General features: G+C 38.4%; 2 protein-coding genes across 5 annotated transcripts in view; one reads left to right on the top strand and one right to left on the bottom strand.

The window, feature by feature from the left end:
• Nucleotides 1-16,065, top strand: part of rnf11b (ring finger protein 11b) — a 21,770-nt gene extending 5,705 nt beyond the window's left edge. For 2 of the 3 annotated variants that reach the window (XM_077533211.1, XM_077533210.1), the window contains exons 2-3: nucleotides 7,393-7,562; nucleotides 8,855-12,693. In XM_077533211.1, coding sequence (XP_077389337.1) covers nucleotides 7,393-7,562; nucleotides 8,855-9,026 — 342 coding nt within the window. In that variant the 3' untranslated portion in view covers nucleotides 9,027-12,693. Of the gene's footprint in view, nucleotides 1-7,392; nucleotides 7,563-8,854; nucleotides 12,694-15,097 lie in introns of those variants that run through there. The other variant, XR_013285211.1, reaches the window with a different exon arrangement.
• On the bottom strand, nucleotides 14,999-25,948 carry cdkn2c (cyclin-dependent kinase inhibitor 2C (p18, inhibits CDK4)). Of its 2 annotated transcripts, none has more exons than XM_077533209.1 (5): nucleotides 25,718-25,948; nucleotides 24,900-24,985; nucleotides 24,376-24,581; nucleotides 23,154-23,511; nucleotides 14,999-15,585 (listed from the first exon to the last, which is right to left on the bottom strand). In XM_077533209.1, the coding sequence occupies exons 3-5, from the start codon at nucleotides 24,508-24,510 to the stop codon at nucleotides 15,581-15,583; spliced, it is 498 nt and encodes a 165-aa protein (XP_077389335.1). In that variant the 5' UTR covers nucleotides 24,511-24,581; nucleotides 24,900-24,985; nucleotides 25,718-25,948; the 3' UTR covers nucleotides 14,999-15,580. The 2 variants fall into 2 exon arrangements, with proteins under 2 accessions (XP_077389335.1, XP_077389334.1); XM_077533208.1 differs by having other exon boundaries at nucleotides 24,376-24,720.
• Between the last annotated feature and the right edge of the window lie 573 nt (nucleotides 25,949-26,521).

Consider the following 26,521-nt stretch of genomic DNA (forward strand, 5'->3'; position numbering starts at 1 on the left):
GAGTGGTAAGGTCCATCTTTCCCGTAGCACGTGAATGCAGGGTCAGGTAAGGAGCGATCACAGCTCAGATTGCGAACATCACATGACCAGATTCAGAAAACAGGTGAGCCGTGATTGGTTGTTACCGAAGCCCTGAGCAACTGTGATGTCATCTTCAGTCACCAGCAAGTAGTAAAATGACCGCCCACTGAGTTCCGAAAATGCAATATTAATCAGAAAAACGTGTTTAAATTAGATGGGGCATTCAACATATTATTTTATAGAAAATTTATTGAGTTGGCTTCCTCTTGAAATTAGAGTACGCTTTGATTTTCCATTGAGTTTGTATTTTGGGGTCTGCATCTCTGCATTGATAGTTCGATACAATATAGCTTGATGCATGAAGTGCGTAACAAGCCAAGGATGCTTCATTTTAAAGTGAAAGTCAGGATTCATTAGTTTGTGCGCGATACACTATCATTAACCAATTTTAGTTTTCAAATTGGATTTTGTTAAACCCCTATTCTTCCACTATTACTGCTGTAAATGACTCAGTAATGGTGTGACAGGTGGCCGCCAATAATCAGCTGATTATAATCGGCGGCCGATTAATCGGTCGGGCCCTACATGCAAGTGAGCCAACCCTCATCCTACACCTATACACTGCTGGGCCAATGGTGAGTCTGGCTAATTGTATACAGTATCCTCTCCGTTAAATAGGCAATTTTTCACAATACTGTATCCCCCTTTAAGTAGTGTCTGTTAAATGTTGCATAAGGCCTTGGCAGCCCTGTGCTGGTTACTAGGTTAATATGCCAAGCCTTATCCGAGATTTAAGATAAGCATTTGTTTTCAACGGTGGAGTAAACTGGCTCAGGACAAAGCCAGAAGCGCTTGACTTGTCTTGTAATTTAAATTAAATAGTACTATATAAATTGCTGCAAGCTCTTTATTTACATTAGATTACCAATTAATCGGCTGATTAATTCCTCTGGGTTGAATATTCTTTATTAAGTTCGACTTCTGAGATATGCAGGTACAGGTGTACCTAATGAAATGGCTAGTGGGTGTGTACTGTGTAACGTTTAAATAGCTCTCTGGAAGGGGTCTGACCAAGCTTTTGCAGGACGGTGGTGTCGGTGCACTTCGTTTACACTAATATAGAATTTCACAAGAGGCTTAACTAACTAGTTAAAAACTAAAGCTACATTTTTAAAGGACTCTTTCATGGCAGCCTGATCCAACTCCCCCCCTTGCCCCTCAATAGGCCACAGTAAGCACAACCTTCCCCAAGCTGAGAACACGGCACTCATTTTTGGCGTGCTTGCACAGTTCAGCATAACACGCTGCTGTCAGGAACCTCGTTTACATGGAGATTCCGCTAATAAGCGAAAGGTTAGCTAACCTTGACTATGTGATGAATAACAGAAACATGTTTTTAATGCTGCAATTGTTGTGTTTTGTTAATACCAAACATTCTAAGATTCTTAAACTATTTCTTGTAATTCCTTCTATAGCTGGCCGAAACCAACATGCATAGATTCCTGCACAGTGAGTCAGATGACTCTTCCCCATTTTATCTGGAATTGACTCATCTTAGTGCCAGAAATATTCCTGGCTTCAAGTGTGCGGGTCTGTTTCTTTGTTGGTTTATTCCCTCAGGAGACAATTTTGGACAGGTCAGGCGTTGAAAACAATGACAGACATTCACAGAATTGCAATCTGGGGAAGTGAATAGTGTGCGTCAAAGTACATAAAAATGCATTTATTTTTAATACCCTGAAAATTGATGAAAACCAGGAAGCATTATGTGGTTAGCACGTCTGCCTGTTTGAATCTGACTTAGGCCTTTCTGTATCGATTTTCATGATGGCCCATTGCATTTTTTTCCAAAATGAATTCATCAAAGTTTAGTAAGTTCATTTATTTGTAAGTGCAATGTTTAAGGCAAGTTTGAAATGATGTTTTAAAGTGTTTTGGGTTCATTGTTTGAGGTGGTGTAAACTACGGTATTATAGACAATTGTTTTTGTGGGGGTGTTACTCAAGTTATGACTCTGGTCCTACCTCCCACAGTTTTTGGTATTTACTCTACAACATTTTTGAAATGCAAAACCTAAAGCCATAATTTGTAGGTGGCAGTTACTTTGCAAACGTACACTTTTTAACAACTCCCTGTTATGGTTTTCTTTGATGATTACACCTGTCAGGCCTTGTTTTACAAGAATCTATGCAGTCAGCAATGTATCAAAGGGGTCGGGCGTTTGAGCCAAAGGTACATGGTGCTTTTTTTTTCCTCATTCAGTTTCCTGAACAAACAAAAGAAAGTTCTTTGGAATTTGCCTATTCTTCGGAATAGAGAGCAGCTGTGTTTAAAACTTCCTCTCTTGTGGGAACCAGCCAGGCTAAGTGGACAGGATGGGCTCTCTGAGATGACCAGACCACTTAGGCAAGCGAAATATTTAGCGTCTGCTTTTTATAATGATGTCAAGTGCTCAGTAGAGACTCGAGAGCGTGGTCTGTGTCAGAGAATAGCTGCACCTCTTATTAGGGCTTTCATGTTGACTATGTGTTTGACTGACTTAAGTCTGTCATTTCTTCTGATTTGGAAAGCGGCTAGTGATAAAAATGCTGACTCACTGTGAGAGCAGATGACAGGAGATAACGTTGTTTGTATTACTGTGAACTAGGGGTGTGAATTGCCTAGTTCCTGACGATTCGATTCGTATCATGATTCACAGGTCACGATTCGATTCGATACCGATTAATCCCGATACGAATTTATAAGTCGATTGTTGAGATTTTTTTTCATTCAAATTTAGAAAATACTAATCAGTAAGCTTGTAGAGTGTAAGATTTATATGAAAATGTATTATTTATTTATCTGAAATTTCAGTCTTATAGAGGTTGTAATCTGTTTCATGTTTGAACAGCATTAAAATAAAATATTAAGGCTTAATGTTGCATTCATATAACATTCTACCATGCTCAAGGTGTGAATCCTAACCCGAAGTCAGACGTTTTGTTGAATATTTTTCCATTAAAAATGGAAGTTTAAAAATCGATTCACACACACACACAAAAAAAAAAAAGGCAATGATGATAAGACGTTGATTCGGTAAGGCTACCGAATGAACAATTCTGAGCTCTTTAAAAAAAAAAAAAAAAAAACGTTTTTTTTTTTTTAATTGAATCGATTCGAGAATCGCGCGATGTAGTATCGCGATATATCGCCGAATCGATTTTTTTTAACACTCCTACTGTGAACTGCAATGCACCTTGTACAAAACTCCAGGAATGACAACTGTAGATAGATGTAAGGCCTCCATGCTTCTGTCAGCTAGCACTTTTTTTTTTTTTTTTTAATGGTGTTGTAAAAGCAACTTGGAACAGATTGTGTTGAACCCACTGTACAAACGTACCAAAGGGGAAGGACATTTTAATGCTCGTGAAATTTGGAGTTCAACCAGAAAGAAACATAGCCTGCCCTTAAATGTAAAATGTCATTAGCTTTTTTTGCGGCACTTTTTCCCAAAAGACAACAGAGGGGGAGTAAGTTAGTAGTAAGTCAGTGTTATTTATAGGGATGCACAGATAGCAATTTTAGACATAGTGTGTACAAGTCGGTGTCATATTTTACCATTTTACATTAGTGGTTGATTTCATTTTACACTTTTACGACAGCGAGGAATGCAAAAAAATATATATTGTGTAACAAATCTTGAGTTCAATTTATTTTGTTAACAGTTTTGACTGAATTAATTATTCAAAATATTAATTGGACAATTTTGTTAGTTTCGGGAGTCAATCAAACCCAAGCTTGACCGGTAGATTGTGTTTGACCTTGAGGAAAATTCTTAGAGTTGTGATCAAAAGTTTACATGCTTGTAAAGAACAGAATGTCGTGGCTCTCCTTCCAGTTATTTCTATAACTCTGGTTTTTCTCTGATGGAGGAATTGGAACGGATACTTTGTCACAAAAAACATTCATGAAATTTAGTTTTTTTAGGACGTTATTACCAGAAAAAGTGAGCAAATCTGCTGGGTCAAAAATATCCATAAACCAATGCTAATATTTGGTTGCATGTCTCTTGGCCATTTTCACTTCAATTAGGCGCTTTTGGTAGCCATCCACAAACTTCTAGTTGAATCTTTGACCACTCCTCTTGACATAATTGGTGCAGTTCAGTTAAATTTGTTGGCTTGCTTACATGGACTTGTTAAGTTGTTACCATAGCATTGTCCGCATGTTCTCAATTGGGTTTAAGTCAGGACTTTGGGAAGGCCTTTCTAAAACCTTAATCCTAGCCTGATTTAGCCATTACATTACCACTTTTGATGTTGGGTTGGGTCATTGTGCTGTTGGAACACCCAACCGTAACCAAGACTCAAGCTTTGAGCTGATGATTTTGGGGAAAAAATAGAAGTTAATCCTCCTGCTTCATTTTCCCATTTACTCTGTGTAAAGCACCAGTTCTATTGGCAGCAAAACAGCCTCACAGCATAATACTACCACCGCCATGCTTGATGGTAGGCATGTTCTTGGGGTTAAGGCTTCACCTTTTCTCCTCCAAACTGATTGCTGGACATTGTAGTCAAACAGCTCAATTTTTGTTTGGTCTGACCACAGAACTTTTCTTCAAGAAGGTCTTATCTTTGTCCACATGATCAGCGGCAAACTTCATTCGAGCCTAAAGGTGCCACCTTCTTGCAGGGGATCTTCTCAGTCCATGGCGATGCAAAAACACGCTTTACTGTGGACACTGACAGCTGTATTCCAGCAGCTCGCTCCTAATTCTTGGCAGATCTGCTTTTTGGTGGTTCTTGGTCGCCCTCCTGACCAATTTTCTCTCAGCAGCAGTTGATAGCTTGCATTTTTTTCCTGATAATGGCAATGATAAACATAGCCATGCACTTTATACTTGCAAACAATTGCTTGCGCTGTTGGTCGTGGGACCTGCCGATACTTTGAAATGGCTCCAAGCAATTTCCTGACTTGTTCAAGTCAATGATTTGCGTTTTCAGCTCAGTTTTGACACTGCTGAGCTTCTTTGACTGTCCATTGTTGCATTTGTGGGCATTGGTATCCAATGAGCCCTATTTCAAAGGCCTTAGAGAATTCGCAGTCACTCGTAAATCACACACAAGAAGTTAAGAGGCAATGGTATGAAGCTAATTTTTTTTTTGACAGTCTTTCTAAGTCACCAAAATGGCTAATTCCTCCTGCTGTATGTATATTTTTGACCCAGGCCAGTAGATTCGGTCACTTTTCTGGTAACCAATAATAAAGTCATAAAATAACCAAACTTTATGGATGTTTTTTGTGACAAAGTAGTATCTGTTACAATCACTCTAACAGGGAAAAACTAGAGTTGTCGAAATAACTGGTAACTCAGGAGAGTCATGACATTATGTTCTTTACAAGTGTATGTAAACTTTTGATATATGAGAATAAGAACATAGCCGAAACAACACTTCCATGACATACATGCTCCTTCCTTGTATGCAGTTCAACTTGTGTTTTTACTATCCCTGTATAATGCCCTTTAAACCTAAATTGTTAACACGACCTACACTAACTGCAAAGGGCATTTCCAAGTTAGCTGAGTGCCAAGGATTACGAACCAGGACTCGTCAGCCAGAAAAAACAATGACTCTGCACAATGGCTGCATAATTAAGGGCATAGTTTTGTGCTTCATGTATAGGCTGAAACAATTCTTCCATTTGACGTTGAAACGGTCTGCAGTAAAGCTGAGTAATGAATCAATTTTCTTCGGTCATGACCATTTAAAAAATAATAATAATCAAAATTAGAAACAGTGTGAACGTGTTTATGTGGCACGTCCAACTTCATGGTTGCTTACAAGCCCACTCATATCAGGAAAAATGGCTGACAGCGACAGCGCACCCTCATCTTGTGCGAAACTGAAACTTTGCATCAGCTGTCAACCCTAAATGAATTGAAGCAGTCTATTCCTCAGCTCCTCATAGATAAACTGCTTGAGTTTGTTTTGGGAAAAACTCCCAAACATTTCCAAAGCGGAAGTTGGTGCATTTTATATTTCAGTCTCGTTCTGCTATGTTGCTGGGTGTGCGCCTGACTTTTTTCATTAGGTCATCCTCTTCCTGCTTCACCATCTTTATAATGTAATGTGCATACACACAAAGCATGAGTCATCAGCCCCTGCTCTTATCGACAAACACATCCTGGGATGGGAACCTGCGTCCTTATCTTCCCATTGTTGTTGGGTGCTGTGATGATGTGGGACGTTTGTTGCATGTACAGGTGTTGTCCAGAGATTTTGTTACTCGGCAGCCCGAAATTGAAGACCCTCTCAGTGGTTCATGTTTGTGGTGTTACTTGCTACAGGTGCTCCGGCTGCCTTTAAGATGACGTCATAGGCGGCAGCTGGCCTGTTTTGTCTGTGTAAACAATCTAAGGCCAAATTGTCACTGTGGAAATATTCCTGACTTCAGTGTTCGCGTGCTGGTCGTGTGATTGCATTTCCCCTGAGGAATTGCAATGTTAGTTTTTATTTTGCTTCCTGTCTGGAGTCCTATTTTTCAGTCATCCCTGAAATGTTCGGGATGCTTTAAAACACGAGGCCTGGCAAGCTGCCACCGTTTGATGCTAACTGAAGACTCAAGGTCTCCGTGCAGCCTCAACTCGCCGCTACTCGCCCTTTCTCCCCGGCTAATTTGCTAAACCCGCTCATCCGTACCCCGCGCCTACCGTGTGCTCTCGGTCGAGCCCAAGTTACATAACGAATAGTGTGGCGGCCCAGCTGACGCACCATATTTGAGAGACGGGAGAGAGGCCTATGATAACAATTAGACTGCTGACCAATGGCACAGCTGACACGCACACACAGTATGGCAGCTACCCCTTCCCAGTATTCGTGCATGTCGCTATTATCCCTGTTTGGCACGGGTGAAAGGAGGAGCTGTTCGGCCTTGCCTGCCAGCCAGTTTTGCTGACTCATGGCCACTCTGGGTGCTCGCTCGTGTTAGCACCCCACACAAATGTATTATTCAGACTGCACTGAAAATGAATTTCCAAGTAAATTAAAGACTTTGTCACTGAGGATTTTTATTTATTTTTGCCACGTCTGCAGTCGTCGAATCTGACTCATCGCTATTTCAAGTTGTGCCCTTTCAAATATGACTTTGAGTCATGACACTGAAACTCATGACACCAACATCATGTCACCTCAAAGTAGTCATTTACTGTGAATGCAGGGTGTCTAAGGGTTCCTGAAAAATCTATTTTTTATTATCCTTTAAAGATGCAGCTTATTTTCAACTGCCAGGGAACATGCTGCATTCCCATTAGATTTGTAGATTGACCAAATAAACATTAGATGCATTTTTTTTGCTGTTGACTGAAACCATCTTCTCTTCGTCTGTGTACAGGAGCAGATTCACGTTCCCATCTACCACCCGACACCTAGCCAGGCCCGACTAGCCACCCAGCTGACGGAAGAGGAGCAGGTGCGCATCGCCCAGCGCATCGGACTGATCCAGCACCTTCCGAGGGGCGTTTTCGACCCCGGCCGGGACGGATCTGAGAAAAAGATTCGAGAGTAAGTCGTGAAAGTGGCCAAAAGGGTCTGATTTTTTTTATTTTTTTTTTAAGGAATGTATAATAAGAAACAACAGACCCATCTGGTGGAACCTTGGCAGCACTTGAATGCAGCAAAGTCAAAGCATGTTTTTGCTTCTCTGCTGATGCAGCTACTAATAATAGCCAATGTAGTCTTACTTTGCTGTTACAATTTGGCGGTCTTCCCTAACATTGATTGCTGTGTGTACTGCATGCCGAAAGGTAAGTTTGACTTAATGTACAGTGCTAGTGATTTGTTTGCCTCTGTGTAATGTCACATCAGCTATTCAGGCCAGTATGCTGTTGACTAATACGACTGATGAGCCTAATGTGGTGGTTGGTTTGCTTGTGTAGAATAGTGTAACTAATGAATACAGATGTTTATGTTTAACATGAGTTCATAATTGTGTACATGCTAAACAAATAAACTTGCCTAGATGCATGGGATTGATTGAACGTCCTCGTTTTAAGTGTTTTGTTTCTGTCTTGTGGCATCCGCGTCTCTACTTGCACGCAGACTTTCCAAAGTCATGCTACCTCACTTCTTAAAGGCACATATAAAACAGACACTACAATTATATGTACAGTTTTTTCTATACATTTTATACTTGCATTTTTTTGTGTTTTAAAGTACTTTAAGTGTAAAGTAAGTGTGACACGTTTAAAGCATGTGGTTGGGGTAAAACTGTTTAAAAAAATATATATATATTTTTATTTTTATTAACTCGTTCGCTCCCAGCCATTTTCACAGAAGCAATCTGTGGATTACTGGATTTTGACTGAATTTGCAAGGCCCACAGAATATTGTGTTCTATTGCTATAAAAACATGAAACTTATCAAAAGAAAGATTAAAGTATATATCTTTCTATCTGTTTCCGTTTTTCAGCAATTAGCATTAGAATATAGCTAAGTTTAGTAATTTTTCACAAATCTATTTAGAATTGTGAATAATTGAGCTCTTTTTTTAAACATGGCCCTGGTTGATCTCCTTTGCTCTGCTTCCACCTGCTGGCCGTTTGTGTAATAACTACCATTTCTGCAACCGTTCTTTGCAGTTGAGAGGCTGCATCAAAGCCTTCTTTATGCTCTAGCATAAAAAAAGAACATAAAACGTATAAATACGTCTTTGGTACACTAAAACATAAAATAAAACATATTTATATGTTTTTGGGAGCAATGAGTTAATAGTTTCACTATGTTGTGGATTTTCATTTTTAGTGGATGGGTCAATTGTCAGGGAAATAGTCAAATGTGTGCGTTTGGGTCCACAGGTGCGTCATCTGCATGATGGACTTTGTGTACGGGGACCCCATCAGGTTCCTGCCCTGCATGCACATCTACCACATGGACTGCATCGACGACTGGCTCATGAGGTCCTTCACTTGCCCATCCTGCATGGAGCCGGTGGACGCCGCGTTGCTTTCCTCCTATGAGACCAACTGACACACATTTGCACATATTCGACCGCACGCACACAGACACACACATATGGACCACGCTTGACACAAACACGCATACAAAGACTGCACACACGTGGACATATCCGGGATTAGTAAAGATGGAAGCAAGAGTTCACCAGTGGGCCTGCTGGTCAGGATTGTGTATGGAAAGGGAAAGAATTGAAGCTGCGGACCAGGAAGCAGTGGACATCTGGGAATAAAAAGGTCATGGAGACACTATTACTGTCACATACTTACACTACTCACAAAAAGTTGAAGGACCAATGAGATTCACCTGGAAATGTTGTAATGCATTTTAGGTTCATCATGAAATTTCACAGGCCAGTACCCCAAACTTTTTGGGAGTAGTGTATCTTTGACGCGGACTGTGACGCCACACAAGATGGCCCATCTGCCCACCGTGCTGTTTTTCCTCAGATTGCCTCGGATCCTTGCCAAGAGGATGTAGAAGAAGTAGCAGTCTTCAAGATTTACAGCCTCCAAGCCAGCCGTCGACTCCGAGCTGCCAGCCGCGCAGATATGCGATTAGATCACAACAGACGGTCTCAGTCTTGGTCTCCGGTGAGAAATGTCAACTTGATGGTGTTTTTTGTTTTTGTTTTTTGTAAAGGGCTTTGTTCGACTCTCCCACATGGCAAAAGGAAATGTGACGTGTAACAAGTCAAGCCGAGGCCTCCATTTCCATAACACCCGCCTTCGCCCATTGGAATCGTTCATGCCGCCTTTCTGGCAGCTTCGGAGGCGAAACAATAGAGCCGGCATTCATCTGCCTGTACCTTTCAGACAAAACTCGGTTAAACTTTACACTCTGGCCGTGCCTCTGATACTACGTCGGAAGCCGGCAAATTTACAGGGTGAATTCTGGCATCTTTTCTATTAAGACAATTCAGAGCTCTAGTAGAACAGCTAGGGCATACTAGTTAAATTACTTTACTTTACTAGTAGTACATTACTTTACTAGTAACATTTGTTTCACTTCTGCCTATTCTACAAATTCGGCATGGTAGTGCTGAATAGTAAATTACTAGTAAGGTTTGTGTATTAGTAGGCCAAAAGTGACACTTTTGTTCAGGGTGTGCCCCGCCTACTACCTTACCTGAAGAGAGCTGGGAAAGGATCCAGCATGTCCTCATGAGGATAAGCGGTTCAGATAATGAAAGGAGAGGTAATAGCCTCATTCTCTACTAGTGCGTTGAATTGTCTTGCTAGTGAGGACAAAGAGCTTTCAAAGTGAATAAAAGCTCAATAATCACTTTACATAGGGTTCTGTGTGAAAAGCACGGGTGGATGGATACACGCCAAATCTACTTATAGGGCCCACCAATTTTACAGAATTTGCGTCAAAGAGGCTTCCGAAAGCAAAAATGTTTCACTTCTCCTTTTCTAACATAGACAATAATGTACCAATCCTGAAAACATTTGAAAAGTCCTTGCTTCGTTCGAGTTTTTGCATAGACTTCATGTTGTACGGTGTTCTCCGTCGCTACAGGGTGGAGCATCTTGGTCTTGGGTTGTTCAAATGCTTTGAGGGGAAAGACAAGGAAGGACGAGAGAGTGCAGGAAAAACACAACAAACATTTGTAGCATTGGGGTTGGATTTCGGTCACTATTTGGTATATATGTGAGGTTCGGGTCGTAGGCTGGATCTTATCAAGCACTGTTGGAAAATGGCAAGGTAATGGGTGTGCACATTAGTCAAGTCAAATGTATTTATATAGCCCTCAATCACAAAAGAGTCTCACAAGGATTCACAGGCCTACAGTTGACAAATATTAGCTTTGTTATTTTCACACGAGTCACTTGGACATTAGAAAATAGGACAGATACTGTTGGCCGTAAAAGACAAAATGAATTGCCAGGAAAAATTCTAAAAGGTTTGTGCAGTCTCCGTGCTGCCCAACTCATTGCAGGAATTTGTTTTAACCACTTGAGTCACTGTGTCACTTTTCTCCTGCACTGCACCAGCTTGGCTCGCTTCATTTTGGGGAAGTCACTTTTCCACTTCTGAGTAATTCAACAGGAAACTGAAAACTACGTCGCATTCAATACAACAGTCGTAACGAGACAAGCAAACTAACAAAAACAAGAAACCAACAAAATAAAACAAAACGAAAACTAACAAACTTAGTCATGTCTGTATAAAAGTGACAATATTTACAGTATAAATGTCCTTGATTTTCATCTTTGCCAATAAGACAAGATGAACATTTTTAAACATTAGACATGAACTTTAGGGTTTCATTTTGAATGTATTTGTTGCTGTATGTCCATACAAAAGGAAGCTCAAACAACAGTTAAGATCAACAAATACTCATCAAAAAAATGATAAAAAATAAACTAAAACGAAGCATTTCCAACAAAACAAACATTAATAAAAAAAACTAACAAATCTGGCCTAAAATTAAAATTTAAACTAACTAGGGAAAAAAATAATAGATGTTTAAAAAAAAAAAAAAAAAAAGTCAAATTAAAACTAATGAATAATCCAAAACAATTCTAGCCTTGAAGGAGAACAAGGATCTCCTGTGTTTACTTCCAAGTGAAGACACATTTTATTCATGAGGAGAGTGAGGTCAGCAAGAAAATGGGACTGCTGCAGCAAACTGGAGACTATGGAGCGGCATTCAAAGCTAAGAGGCATAAAGTTTTTTTTAATTTTGTTTTTATGTTGGACATTTTTTATCTGTTACCAATAAGATTTTACTCCTGTTATAAAACCACGTACAGTAAACATTGGAACATTAGCAGCTTGCCTGTTTGCTTATTTATATATATATATATATATATATATATTTTATTTTTATTTTTTTTAACCCATCCACTGGTATTCGCTGTAAAACTCAGCATCATAATGTCAAGGAAGGAAGTGAGTTTTATTTAGACACAACTGGTGCTTTGTGTCCATCTTTTGGCATTAATAGGCAATTCAAAACCCTATTGAAGGGACATCAGTTACTTGTGGATTTTTGCTATTTGTATCTGCTTTTGCCAATGGAAATAGCAAGTATGTATGTCAGCAAGTTTGTGCCTCGCTGAGTAGGTGCCGTGCAGTTGAAACAGAGAAACACACAAATGAATCTCCAAAATGTTTTCTTGGGCCTTGCCGGAGATCTGTACTCAACTGAGGGAGATTTGAGTTATTCTGTTTGCGGTCATGAAGGGATTGCGAAAACCACAAACAGCTATTTTGCACAGTACTTTCTCTAAATCTGCCATGTAACAACTGCACTCAATTTGCAATCCTGATAAAAGTCGAACAATTTAAACACTTGGAGATCTTTTAAAGACGAATTAACTTGAGCTCTGCTGCTCATATTTGACCACACGTTGACTCATGGGTTGCGCACTGTGTTGGCCGGATGATTCACTGACAATGAAACAGCTGTACATGTGGTTGCCTCACTTCGGGGCAGCCAGGCATTCTCCATTTATTTATTTAAAAAGGCCGAGTTCACTGGCACAACGTGTTGATTGTGGGTGGAGTTTTGTAAAACCCAAACTGTTAATCTCTGTTTGCTCATGTGAATGGGTTATGTGTGTTCTATGTTTGTGTAAGGATCCTTGTTAGATATTTCCTTGTATGTGAGCATATACATGAATATGCAGAGAGCTACAGGCGACAAATAAATAGACACTGCAACTGAACACAAGCTACTTACTTTCACTTTTATTGAATTGATGCCTGAAGCAAAAAATAAAAAATAAAAGGTTTCCAACTGTGTGTTGAAGCAAACAGGTACCGTAAATAGTATTTTCAAGTGGTGAGAAAGACCAAGCAAAATGGTGGTAATCATTTTGAATGTGGAATCTGAATGTGAGTCATTGTGACTTGATATTGTTTCTTATTGGAGAACCATATGACTGCTAAGCGGAACTAATGGTGTCATATCACCACATGTGATAAGTGTAGAGAAGTTGAAGATGTGATTGAGAACGCTTCATGCCAGGGGTGGCATGTAGTGTAGTAAGTATTCACATATGGCTGGCTGGCTTCTTTATTTAATTCGGCCCACCAAGTATTTACATTAATCTGTGTCCTTTAATTTTTTTCATTTCGGATTTCTCCCTAAAATGTTATTTATTTTTCATACAAAATGTTTGCCTATTTGCATAAATTAGTGGTTAATTTAATTGTGTCATGGACTGTATGAGGAGGACACGACTAAAGAGCAAGGCAGTTTCAACTAATAACCTATTTTATGTTAACGTTCACATCTCTCCTCAAATTTACCTGACACTGTCCATGAGCTGTTAATTAAAAAATAAGCACCTAGACAAAATGGAAGAAAAACCACAGTGATCACAGAACTTGAACTTGAGGCTAATAAATGTAATGGTGGCACACTTTCAAAAGTAATAGAGAAATGTAAGCTCCACGGGACAATGCTTTTCAAAGTACAGTCCAAATTACTAGTAATAGAACAATCTTAGACTTATAACAAGCATAGGTTTCATACAGTCAGATTATTTACTGTCTTGAGTGCAGACCTTTTTCACGCCTGACGGAACCAAAGCGGCGCAACAGTTTCTGTTCGGATCCTTTACTCCGGTGCACTGTGTCGTGATCCGACCCGTCTGATACTATTGGTTAATTGAAGAGGGGCCGGCGGCAGAACTTTGAAAATGAACCTAATCACTAAAGGTGAGTACAACTCTGTAGTTGTAATAAGTATCAAACTTAATCAGGTTGGCAAATGTCTTGATGTATTTCAGCAGGCCTAAAATTATTCTGGTGATGGTAGTACAATCATACCAAACATATGATCCGACTCACTACTGACTTGAGATAGGCACTGTCGCTCAGCTCAGACATTTTTTTTTCTCAGTTGTGAGCAAAAATTATAGTTACGAATGTTGAATGGTGGCAACCAAGTTGACAAGCAGTTGCTAGGCAGACAGAGAACAATTCTTAAAAAAAAAAAAAAAAAAAAAAAGTTGCTGGTTCAAGCTGTTTATCACTCCCAGATTACACTTTGTGTATTGAACCAAACCACATGACAAAGGTCTGCTAGCTTAATGCTAACACTTAATTTACACATAATTTAAAACGCCATAGTTGGGATAACCGAGCTAGCATTAATGTTACTTGAAGCAATTAATATTTGAACAGAAATGGTGCAGCAACATGTTGACAGACAATATAATGTACTCACAGGCACCTTCATCCTCTGAAAAATGACAAATATTACTGCAGTTTATTGATCTTAATAGCGACCCATCTTTTTTGTGCGTTATGGTTATACTACCCCCTAGCGGCCAAGGTATGCACAACAGAAGGAGCAGCGCAATGTTATGTATTGAAGCATAAAATCATGATGCACACATTGTTTTCATTTTTTTGCTCTATGCACTACCAAAGAATGCTATGCTAATGACCAATCATAGATCACCTGATTTCTGAAGCTGTGCCATGTTTGGTTGTTTCCTGAGCCTGAACAAATGTGATGTTATTTTCAGTCAACAGTGAGTGGCAAAATGGCCGCCTCCTGAGATGGATAAAAACCGATGGATTTTGCTGCTTAACCTATTCTCCATAAACACAAAATGTATCACAACACTGTGTTTAGACTAGTGGGGACACATACAACGTATTATTGTAAATAAATTTTTTGGGTTAACTTCCACTTTCCACTGGGTCAATAATAGGGTATGCCACGGAAGAGGCGGGACTGTTTTTTGCACATCAGTTTGTTTCCGGTTCGGTTTGCGACGTGTGGGCTGTGTCGGTTGTGCACTCGCAACCCGGACCGGAAATAAACTGATGTGCAAAATCACGTCCCGCCTCTTCCGTGGCATATACCCCATTGGATAATTGGACCGGTCCAGTAACTTGGGTCAATTTTGCCCAACTTGGGGTTGGTTTTGTCCTAAACAAAGTGAAAACCATCCAGCAAATGTTAGCGGGTCAGTCCAATTTTTGACTCAAATTGGGTTGTTTGTTTTTGACCCATCAGCTTTAGTGTAACTTGCTTTAATGCTTATTTAATATCTGCATAACATAGTGTTTGTCTTTCTGCAGTCAGCAACAAACAAGATGTTTGAAATATTTTGCAGCATCTTGATGGGAGGACAGAAACAGAAGCGCAAGCTTCAAGGTGGACATCCACACTTAGATCAGTCTTCACAGTAAGTAGCTAGCCTCAATATTTTTTGATTAACTTTTTTTTTTTTTTTTTTTTTTTAATGTGCATGTAGCCTAAATGTAAAACAGTACATTGGGCTGTAGTGTAGCTTGTCTTCGTGTGCCTTCTGTCTTCTCACATTTTCTTACACCGTACTACAATCTAGCTTATTAACATAACGTCTGATTGGGGAAAAGTTCAGAATTTGCACAACTTAATCGACTTTGAGCGTCCCTCTGGATTTGTAACAAGATTATCCAAATAAAATTTTGTACATTGTTGACCTTGTTATTTTTCTTACCCTATCAAAACAACTTCATGGCATTTTTAACAACATTGCAAATGGTATGAATTAGGCCACTTTAGCAAAAACAAGCAGAAGAAGAGTGCTGCAGATCCAGATCTCACAAGTCTTCTAGGCTGTGTGAAAAAAGGAAGAAAACCCGGGTGAGTTCATGGGAATTATACATATTTGTGCAAATAAACGAGTGATATAATATGTGGCCTGTGGCCATCAACCGTGCACTGGGCAAACAAATCTAAAACGAGTGCAAAATCATCCAAGCCCGCTTTCGTGCTCTCTTTCCATGTGAGCTACGTCACTTTCAACCAATCCTAACGTAGATGTGTACGTCACAACCACGCCCCCCTTTTTAGGCCTCTTGAGCCACCCTGTCAGGCAGCTCCTCGAGCCTTCAACTGCGTCGATTCCACAGTCCACGCTGTCTGCGGATCCACTCATAACGAACATTTTCTCTTTTCAAGACACCCGGCGGTCACTTCTGAGTGTTTTAGGAATTTAAAACAATTCTTCAATTGACCTCATTGGATGCCAAAACTCGTCGGATAGTCGCGCTGAAAACCAATCAAAGCAATTTTAGTGTTAAATAGATGTAAAAACAAACAAAACAAAACAAAAAACATTGCACCTGATATACGTCAACGTTGTGTTGCTAAATTAACAACCTAAACGAAAAGATACAGTGCGTTGACAATAGGTTGAGAGAACGACACGCGCTTGGGATAGCACAATTGTAACCTAATAGACAGCAAAACAGAATTATTTCAGAACTGCATATACGCGAACGTGTGGTAATTGTATTGGAACCATTTTTTTTATTTTTTATTATTAAAGACCAAAATGAGTCAGCTAAGCGACAATTGTGCACTTAAATAATTATATAAAATGTAAACCGACGACCATGTGTGTACGCGCTTTGGAAAATAAATGATAAGGAAGGACCAGTCAGGCCTTACTAGGTGCAACCCCTGTTAGCAGATGAATTATTATTGAATTAGTGAATTATTATTATTCGAATAGGTTTAATGCAAACACACGTTTTGGCTGTAAAGTTATTTTTTTTACGCTCATGCATCTCTTCTCTTCGTATAGGCGACATGCACAAATATGCTTTATACTAAAGTTCCAACTTTACAAATTATGTTTTAAGATTACAATACAATTACCCATCCAAAAATGTGTTCGTAATGTGGATAGGCCGAAATGTATGTCAGACGAGCGGCCTTTGTCATGTTGGTCGGAGTTGAAACATGCGACTCGTTACTTTTCTGAGGTGAATTTTATGAAAACATTAACGTGACGCAACGACTATGAAAAGCGTTGACATTGCGCGACTCGTAGCCACTTTTTCCATTCGTCAACTGTCCAGATTCCGCTATAACGACGGCAACTGTCTCGTCTCACGACGGCCGACGACGCCCATATGTGACGCCACCAGGTGGACGGTTTAAAGCTTTTAATCAAGGCAAAACTGGCTTCCGTCATCGAGGTCTAAATGTATTTCTTTCTTTCTTTCCTTCTTCTTTTTCTTTTTTTTTAAATCATGCTTAACTTCTGACTTAGCAACTTTGCTGCATATGCCGCAAAGTGTGTCCGTCCACTATATAAAAGAAGGCCTCAGACTTAAAAAAAAACAAACAAAAAAATGGTTCCCAATGTTAAATTGACTTATGATATTATACATTGAATAAGTGCTTTAAGACTGTAAGGCAATGCTAAAATGTACTAAGAAAAAAAAGGAAGACAAGGCCTAGCTATGTCAGAAAAGTTCCAGGATCGTCCTGTCAGTACCCCCCACTGCTGAAGAAAAAAATGACAGTGGTCACACAAATAATTTGAATCTGACCAAAAATAGATAAATGTAATAGAAATAAACCAATGAAAATCAGACATTGATCTTGAATTGTGCACAGAATTATTAAAAAACAAACAAACAAAAAAAACATGAAACAGGCCCAGAAAAAAAATGGTATACCTTTAATATTTTGTTGCACAGCCTTTTTAGGCAATCACTCAAACGATTTTTGTAACTTTCAATGGGACTCTTGGGCCTTTCAGCAGGTATTGATACATACTCTTCATAAGCAAACAGCTCCAGTTGTCTCAGGGATAGACTACACATTAAATTATGTAGAGTAAATTTGATTATATTTGGAGTGGGAGCAAATAGACTCAGTTTTAGAGTAATATTTATACTTGGATGAGAGTAAAATAAAGAATTGGAAAAAATAAAAGTGACTCAAGGGTGGAGGAATCAACTCACGACCTTCAGTTTGGGAGATAGCTGATCTACTCCCGAGCCACGCAGCTCCTGCTTTTTGTTAGTATATCACTCATGTCAGCTGCAGCCGATTCCATGGAATCTTCCTCTCCAAGAACAAAAACAATGTCTTTGGTCTCTTGGAGAAAAGCAAACAGTAGGAGGGGCATAGCTCAGGTGGCAGTGTGGCAGGCTCCCAAGCTGAAAGTTGTGAGTTCGTTCCTCAACCCTTGAGTGACTTTTGTTTTCTTCATTTTTTTTTTTATTTGTGAAATTGCAAGTAGTTGTCACTTTTAATAACATTGTGTGGATCTACGCAACTACTTCATTTTTTTATTTACTGTAATTTTCAGTTGATTTGTCAGTTTAATGTTTTTAATAGGGTGTAGACTAATACCCACTGTACAGTAGATATTACTCAACTTTATTTAAAACACTTTAAAACAATCATTGCTGTATACAAAGTTCTGTACATGGAGTAAATAATGCATTATTAACCCTGTGTGGGAAAATGAAGGAACTTAGTAACTGTTTGAGGGGAATGTATTGTGCAAGCACATCAGAAGATATGAAAGCTGAAAAGAAATAGTTCATTTTCAGTTTCGTTGTGGTTACTAACTGTCACAAACACATGAAAAAAAAAAAGTTCTTTGTCAACATGCATTTGTAACCGTTAATGATTCATGAGAAATGTTCAACAAGTTTGTTTTTGCTTGGTTTCTCCTCTTTTTATTCATCTTGTGCTGTGTCATTGCTTTCACGTGCTTTCCTCTCAGCCAATCATCTCTTCTCCCTTCCTCATGCTCAGCCCAACTGCCTCTGATCTTGGAAAATATACTGCATTGCATGCTAGGAAGTAGGAAATACTCCAGTCGGAGCTTATGAGGTCAGACGGCAAAGTAGTCTAGTTGAACAAACATGGCTGTCTATATTGCAGTCGTTGTTTGGTTTGTGAGGAGAGCATTTTAATTGTAGAGAACATACATGACTGCTTCTTTGTGTACACAATTTGTAATTAGTTTAGTCCTCGTATTTTCTTTGTTTTTTGCCCCGTCTTGCCATGATGCTTTGCCTTCATACTATTCCTGCCGCCTCCACTGGGGTATTCCCTATTTTCTGACTAAACCTTTTTGTTCTTCCTGCCTGAGCTTGCTCAACTTTGTTGGTGTGCTGAAATCCCACGCCATGCCCGTGTCCCAGGTGAGCATCAGCCATCCCCCAGGCTTTTCTCCCATGGCACAATGCCCAGATAAATCTCCTTGTGTCTGACCTCCTGGATGTCTCGCGAAGGAATCTAGGCGTGTCCCATGTGTCTGCTGTCCTCGACATTCCACCAGTGTGATTTCACCAGTCGACTGGGCACTTTGGTTTTCTTTTTGAAGCTCGCATCTTTTAATGTCCTGCTGTAAGTATGACTCTCTTCTGTATTTTTGTGTTTAATTATTTTTGGGCTAATTGAATAGCAAACCTTTTTTTTAAGTTTCCTGTCAGTTTTCTGCCATTGGTTCCACCTCAGGTTTTGGTCTAGACTACACCAGAACTAAACTGTAATGGCTCTGACTTTGCCCTCAGCTCCAAATAAGAGAGTACAAACAACATGAATCGCCTTTGATGTTGTTTTGGCATGTAGAAGTAACAAAACAGTAAAAAATAAAAAATAAAACGAGACCACCCAGTTGCGTGGCAATTATTGAGTCCTGTCCCTTGGCGAACTGCTAACCCCCACAGCAATGGGTGTTATGACATTTTGAAAATATAGTGAAAAACAGTAATTATCCTGAAAATATAGTGGATCCGCCAAAGTTGGGAAAAACAATCAAATCTGTGATTCAGGTCGGTTTGCGAGAATTCAAACTAAATTTGAGAATCACATTTGTTACAGAGGCCATTCACCATCATAAACCAACCAATTCTTAATATCTGTTAAGTTAACTTTCAGTCTACATTAGAAACAATACAACACTCAATACAACATTCGATCGTGGCTGCAAGGCAGCGGTCTCCAATTCCCCACATTACAGTCAACTACATCAGCCACAAGGGGAGTTCTTGCATTTTTCATGTATAAACACACTTAGCACTATAAATCTCATGCACAGACCTCAGCGAGTCTGTTTCCGCAATGTCGAGCACCGTGTGCACTTCAACCACCTTGATGTTCCTGGGAATGAGGGGAGCCGCTTCGATTGGCTGGGAGTCGGCTGCGTTCCATCCCACAACGGCGCACAACAAGGCTAAATGCCGGATTCTATCGGCGCTAGTCAAGCAAAAATGACTAAAAGAGAGAAAGTTTCACCCATGCGCACAGTTAGACCACACTTTTTGCTAGCACTGGACACGAAAATCTAATCACACTAAAGGCTGATTAGCTTAATCATCAATCACAGTGTGCCCTTTAAGAAATATGCAAATTCACTTGCTGAAGTACTGATTTTGTTTATTCTTAACCAACACAGAGGATGGAACTTGTTTGAAGGGTGTATCTAAAACACAAATGCTCAATCCCATGTATACTTAATATTCAAATGATTTTAGCAATACCAGCCAGTCATCTGGGAAAAGTCGCTATTGTTAACATTAGATTTCAGCTTTTAACACTGCCATTTAGCTAACATTAGTTGTTTGCTAATATAATATCAATATAGACAACAATCTAGATGGCTAATGTTAGTGTTAGCCTAAAAACCATAGCTCCTGTTGGTATTAGCCTCTTAGCTACTAATGTAAGTAGCTGTAACACTAGCTAAAAAGTTACGACCCACTCAAAGCTAACGTTAATATTAGCGAGCAGATTATATTGTTTTATTGTTGATATTTGTTGATAGCTGCTATTATTAACTGTAGTTAACAAAGTAGCTAATATTAGTGTTATCCAGCAAATTTCATCGTACTTATTTGTGTTGGCACTTAAAAATTGCTAATGATAATGGCTTGAGTTGTAGCTGTATTGTAATGAAGGCCAACGATAGCTGCGATTTTAAAAGAGCTACAGCACTTTTCTGAAAGGTTGCATTACAGTCATAGCTAATGCTAACTAGTGTTGTTCCGATACCGATACTGGTATCGGCAGAGGTGCCGATACTGTATTAAAACAGTGGTATCGGTATCGGTGAGTACTCACATGTAACATGCCGATGCCATTAATTCCAACACTAGTATAGAATTTTGGATGCAGCATCTTGTGTCTTGCTGGTGCACGACATTCACTGGTATGTGACATGTTAACTGCATGCCGATCTACGATATCCTATTGGCCCTTGAATGCTCTGAACCAATGGCAGGACAGCTTTTTCATGTTGAGGAAAAAAAGCCTTAAGTATCGATATGGTATCGGTATCGGTCGATACTGCAAAGTTGGGCATCTGTATCGGGGGCCAAAAAAAACGGTATCGGAACAACACTAATGCTAACATTAATGACATTTTTAAGTACCTTTCGTTGTATGGCTGATAGTAAAATATTGTGTTGTAGCTAAACAGAAGTATAAAATATATAGGCTATTGAGATAAAAGGTTGTCACAGTCCTTTTAATGTTAATATTAGGCTAGTTAATCGTGAATGGAGTGAATGGATAGTCTTGATTGTCTTGATAACACAAGAACCACTAAATATACCATACACACATATGGTAATAATGATATCACTCTAGGCTTCTTTTGTAAGTCAGACTGAAGCGACTGTAGACAAAATATAGTTCAATAAGACCAGATGTTATAAACGTGACAAAACGGATTTATTGTATGTTGTTACAGTTGTACATTATTTGTATTATTTGCTTGCTCATTAAATGAAATAAAAGGGTGTTTTAAAAGCAATTAATTAACTTTAGCTATACTTTTACCAATAAATCAACTATATAGACATATATTAGTTACAGCTATTTGCTTGACTAAACAGTGCAACTGTATGCTTTTTGAACAGTTTTTATTCAGTAAATCATTCGCAAGAACAACATTTTCATTTTGCCTAGATTGCAAATGTTTATTCATTCCTATCCAGCATATGAACAGGCAATGGTTTGACTAAAGTAAATGGTAACTGTAGCCAACACATTGCAAAATATGTGTGTATATATATATATATATATATATATTGCATACAGCAGGTAATAAGTACTAACGCTAATGGTAAAGTCAAGTCAAGTAATCTTTATTTAAATGCAATGACTTACAGAATAAAATGTTCATTTTACCTATATTTTGAACAAGTGTCATTTTTCATTAACAGTTGCCGACATGTTCGATAGGAGCCTACTAAATAATTTTTATAAAACTGTCAACAAGTTATTGTTGTTTTTTTAAGTTTAGTTGCTCACTATAATTTGTATTTTATTTTATGTTTTTCTTGACATACATTTTTTTCCCCCTTTTCATTAATTATGGCAATATTTTCTAACAAGTGTTGAAGTTTTTGTTTTATTTTTTTTTAAGTTTAGTTGCTCACTATAATTTGTATTTTATTTTATGTTTTTCTTGACATACATTTTTTCCCCCTTTTCATTAATTATGGCAATATTTTCTAACAAGTGTTGAAGTTGTTTTTTTTTTTAAGTTTAGTTGCTCACTATAATTTGTATTTTATTTTATGTTTTTCTTGACATACATTTTTTCCCCTTTTCATTAATTATGGCAATATTTTCTAACAAGTGTTGAAGTTGTTGTTTTTTTTTAAGTTTAGTTGCTCACTATAATTTTTTATTTTTTTTTATGTTTTTCTTGACATACATTTTTTCCCCCTTTTCATTAATTATGGCAATATTTTCTAACAAGTGTTGAAGTTTTTGTTTTATTTTTTTTTTAAGTTTAGTTGCTCACTATAATTTGTATTTTATTTTATGTTTTTCTTGACACACATTTTTTCCCCCTTTTCATTAATTATGGCAATATTTTCTAACAAGTGTTGAAGTTGTTGTTTTTTTTTAAGTTTAGTTGTTCACTATAATTTGTATTTTATTTTATGTTTTTCTTGACATACATTTTTCCCCCCTTTTCATTAATTATGGCAATATTTTCTAACAAGTGTTGAAGTTGTTGGTTTTTTTTTTTTTTTAAGTTTAGTTGTTCACTATAATTTGTATTTTATTTTACGTTTTTCTTGACATACATTTTTTCCCCCTTTTCATTAATTATGGCAATATTTTCTAACAAGTGTTGAAGTTGTTGTTGTTTTTTAAGTTTAGTTGTTCACTATAGTTTGTATTTTATTTTATGTTTTTCTTGACATACATTTTTCCCCCCTTTTCATTAATTATGGCAATATTTTCCAACAAGTGTTGAAGTTGTTGGGTTTTTTTTTTTTAAGTTTAGTTGCTCACTATAATTTGTATTTTATTTTATGTTTTTCTTGACATACATTTTCCCCCCTTTTCATTAATTATGGCAATATTTTCTAACAAGTGTTGAAAAAAACCGAATGTAGGATACTCACCTGAGTTCAGGTAGCTGTGGATGCAAGCGGCCGTTTCATTCCACTTGTAGCGAAGCGCCAACTGCTCCGCAGTGTCCCCGTCACTGTTCACCTTCACGGGATCCGCGGTGGCTCCCAGTAGGACCTTGATCACCTCTACGCGGCCCCACTTGGCGGCCAAATGCAGCGGAAGGTTCCCATGCACGTCCGCGAGGTTCGCGTCTGCCCCGTGATCCAGCAGCGTCTTCACGGTGTCCGCGAAGCCTTCGCGCGCGGCGTCATGGATGAGCGTGAGGCCCAGCTTCGGATCGCGGAGGTCGGGGTCAGCTCCGACCTTCAGGAGGGCCTCGACGACCGCGGTGCTGCCCAATTTGACAACCTGCGGAGAGGTAAGAGTCGTTAACATTATAGAAAGGCTTTTAATTTTAATATAGTCATTTATCATTAAATCATTACACAAAATAAAATATAACACGAATTGGGGGGGAAAAAATGGGTTTAAAAAAAATCTAAAAATTAAAGACGACAATACCATACGGCATGTTATACTCTGGACATTAAAACACACGCACCATCTTAAACCAAAGGAAAAAAAGTTTGATGAACATCTACACTCATAATTCATAAATCTCAGTTAAGTGTCCTTTGTGGTCCTGTTTAAATGTGAATGTACAATAGTTCCCATATCGGTAATAAAAATCCAAGCAGAAGGTTTTGTGCTCGACTGTCAGCTGCACTTTTTTTTGTTTTTTTTTAAATCAGCAAGCCCTCCATTTTGATGCCATGTCTTTGTTCCCCCCTTTTTCATTTTGACATTATTCAACAGCCTATCAACAGCCTTTTGTTATGTTTTCCCCTCTGAAATAGAAAGTACAGCATAGCGATATGAAAAATAATGCTCAAATGAATGTGTTTGTTGATAGGTCAAGTTAAATATAGTGAATACTGGTAGTCAATATGGATTGGGCTATAAAATGCACACAATACTTTTTTTATGTTAAATTATTTGCTAAACAATTTGATATAAAATATTACATTTAGCAGAATCTAATTCTGAAACAGCATATGGTCATTTGTGGAGCAGTTAACCTCCATGCTGCCCCCCCATATTTACTTCCCCTTTTTAGATTATGAAAAATGATTAACGTTTATGTGGGCCTTTACAATAAGTCAAGAAAGTTGATAAACCAAACTTATTTGGAGGCGCGAGGGGGGGGGGGGGGGGGGGGGGAGCCAGACCTACCTGTAATGCAGTCCTTTGGAACTTATTCCTTCCATTGACAGCAGCTCCCTTTTGCAGCAACGATAAAACCTCTGTTAAATTTCCATTGACAGAGGCACTGCACAGACTATCAGCAAGAGGCAAAATGTCAGCCATTTGGGGGAGAGAAAAAGCAGCTTCGAGGCCTAAGATGGAGCTGATCTGAGGCACATGTTCTGGGAAACGATCTGAGGCCCCAAAAAAAAAAAGACAAAAGTGGGGGTGGGAGGAGGAAAAAGACTCCTCCCCTATAGGCCTATCGCATCAGACATGGCATGCTTACTGGCCTTTCATGGCGAACATATTCACAGGAAATGGATGTCCAACCTGAAGTGAATGAATGAATGACGTGTCAAATGTTTTGTTATGTCATGGTATAAGGTTATAGCTCATTTCATATCAAATAAACAGGATAGAATAAGAATAACCAACATGTTATTATTTGTCACTTTATTGTAAATATACGGTGTGTAAGATCATGTACATAAAAATAAATAAACACATACGTCACTGCGATTGGCTTGAAACTAGTTCAGTGTGTACCCGACCTCGCGTCTATAAGACAATCGCAGGCTCCAGTACGCCCGTGACCCTAGTGGGGATAAGCAACAATAATACAACAATTGACAAGATAATTATATAATGTGAAATAAATATATTATTGTTATATTTATATTCTGTATTTTTGTAGACATTAAGTTAAGCAACTGTATATTTAAACTGCATAAAACATTCATTCAGGATGTTATATGCAGTTTACATATAAGCATAAAGCATCAGTCTATGATCAGCACGTCACGGTAGTGTTTTGGCAACAGGCTATTTTATGCGACTGACTTCATAATGAATACACATATAACGTTATTAATTAAACAAACCAACAATATATAAAATTCACATGTATTATTTATTGTACATGGGTTAAATGTAATAATTAAGAATAATAATTTCAAAAAATATTATATAATATAATGAGACTATTATTTCTAACAATATTAATAATTACAAATAGTAAAATAAATACAAAATAAACAATCTGTCCTTTTATTATAGATTATTATTTATATTACCTATTTATAATAGTAATAATAATAATAAGAATAATAATAATGATGATGATGATGATTATTATTATTATTATTATCATACTCAGAAACCAATCCAGACTCTCTGAGGCAGGTGCCGGTATAACAACAACGGCAAAGAAAAGACAAAACAAAAATGAGAATTTATACAACCCAATATGAAAAAGGAAGCCAAATACAGTCACTAACGGCTGCAGCGAACGGTCTGAAGCAAGAAAAAAAAAAGTGACGCCACTCACTGTATTTCCCGCTCATTTTCAAACGCGCTGCGTCGGCTCAGGACCACATAGACAGCTCGAATCGATGACGAACGTCCAAATGAAGCCTGGTACGAGCACTTGTATGGCTGAGAGAGAGAGAGAGAGAGAGAGAGGTTCATTTTAACAGCAATACAATGGAGGATGTGTGTCCAGCGGTTATGCATCTCAGCTTCCTCCATTTACATCTGTAAAAAAAAAGACAAGTCATGATTGGATGAGTTGTACAAGGACAGAGGAGGTAGGCGGTAGCTTCCTCTAAAAGAAACAAAGCACAATAGTTTGGACACGTCCCCGTTTTTCCGGTTTAATTCTTGACAAATGACAAGACAAAACATATCCACACATGCGCGCGATCAGGACAACACACAAATTTTTTCTCCTTTTTTTAATCTACAAGTGTCAAGTGTGGCGCTGCCGATTAGTTTTCCTTGTAGTCTGCCTCCCTCTATTGGTCTTGGCCGGTAGTGACTTTCAGTCGCGATAAAAACGACATAACCCAATTTAGCAGGTTTTATATGAGAAAATATAATAATATTTTGCCATGCTATGTAAGATTAATTTCACAAATGCTTTCTGGTGAAGGTAAATTCAAGGTCTCGCCACTCTTGTGCTTAAGGTTTGAAGAAAAAAAATAAAAAGCAAGCTATATGGTGACAGGGTACATTCTTCTCAACCACTTAACCACAGAAATTTAATGCAGCATGTCCTAGGATATTTGGGATAATTGTCCTCTGATTAATAATATCATCCAAAAACGTTGTTGCTATAGTAAACCTTGAAATT

This window comes from Festucalex cinctus, chromosome 10, assembly GCF_051991245.1.
Source record: "Festucalex cinctus isolate MCC-2025b chromosome 10, RoL_Fcin_1.0, whole genome shotgun sequence".
Lineage (NCBI taxonomy): Eukaryota > Metazoa > Chordata > Actinopteri > Syngnathiformes > Syngnathidae > Festucalex > Festucalex cinctus.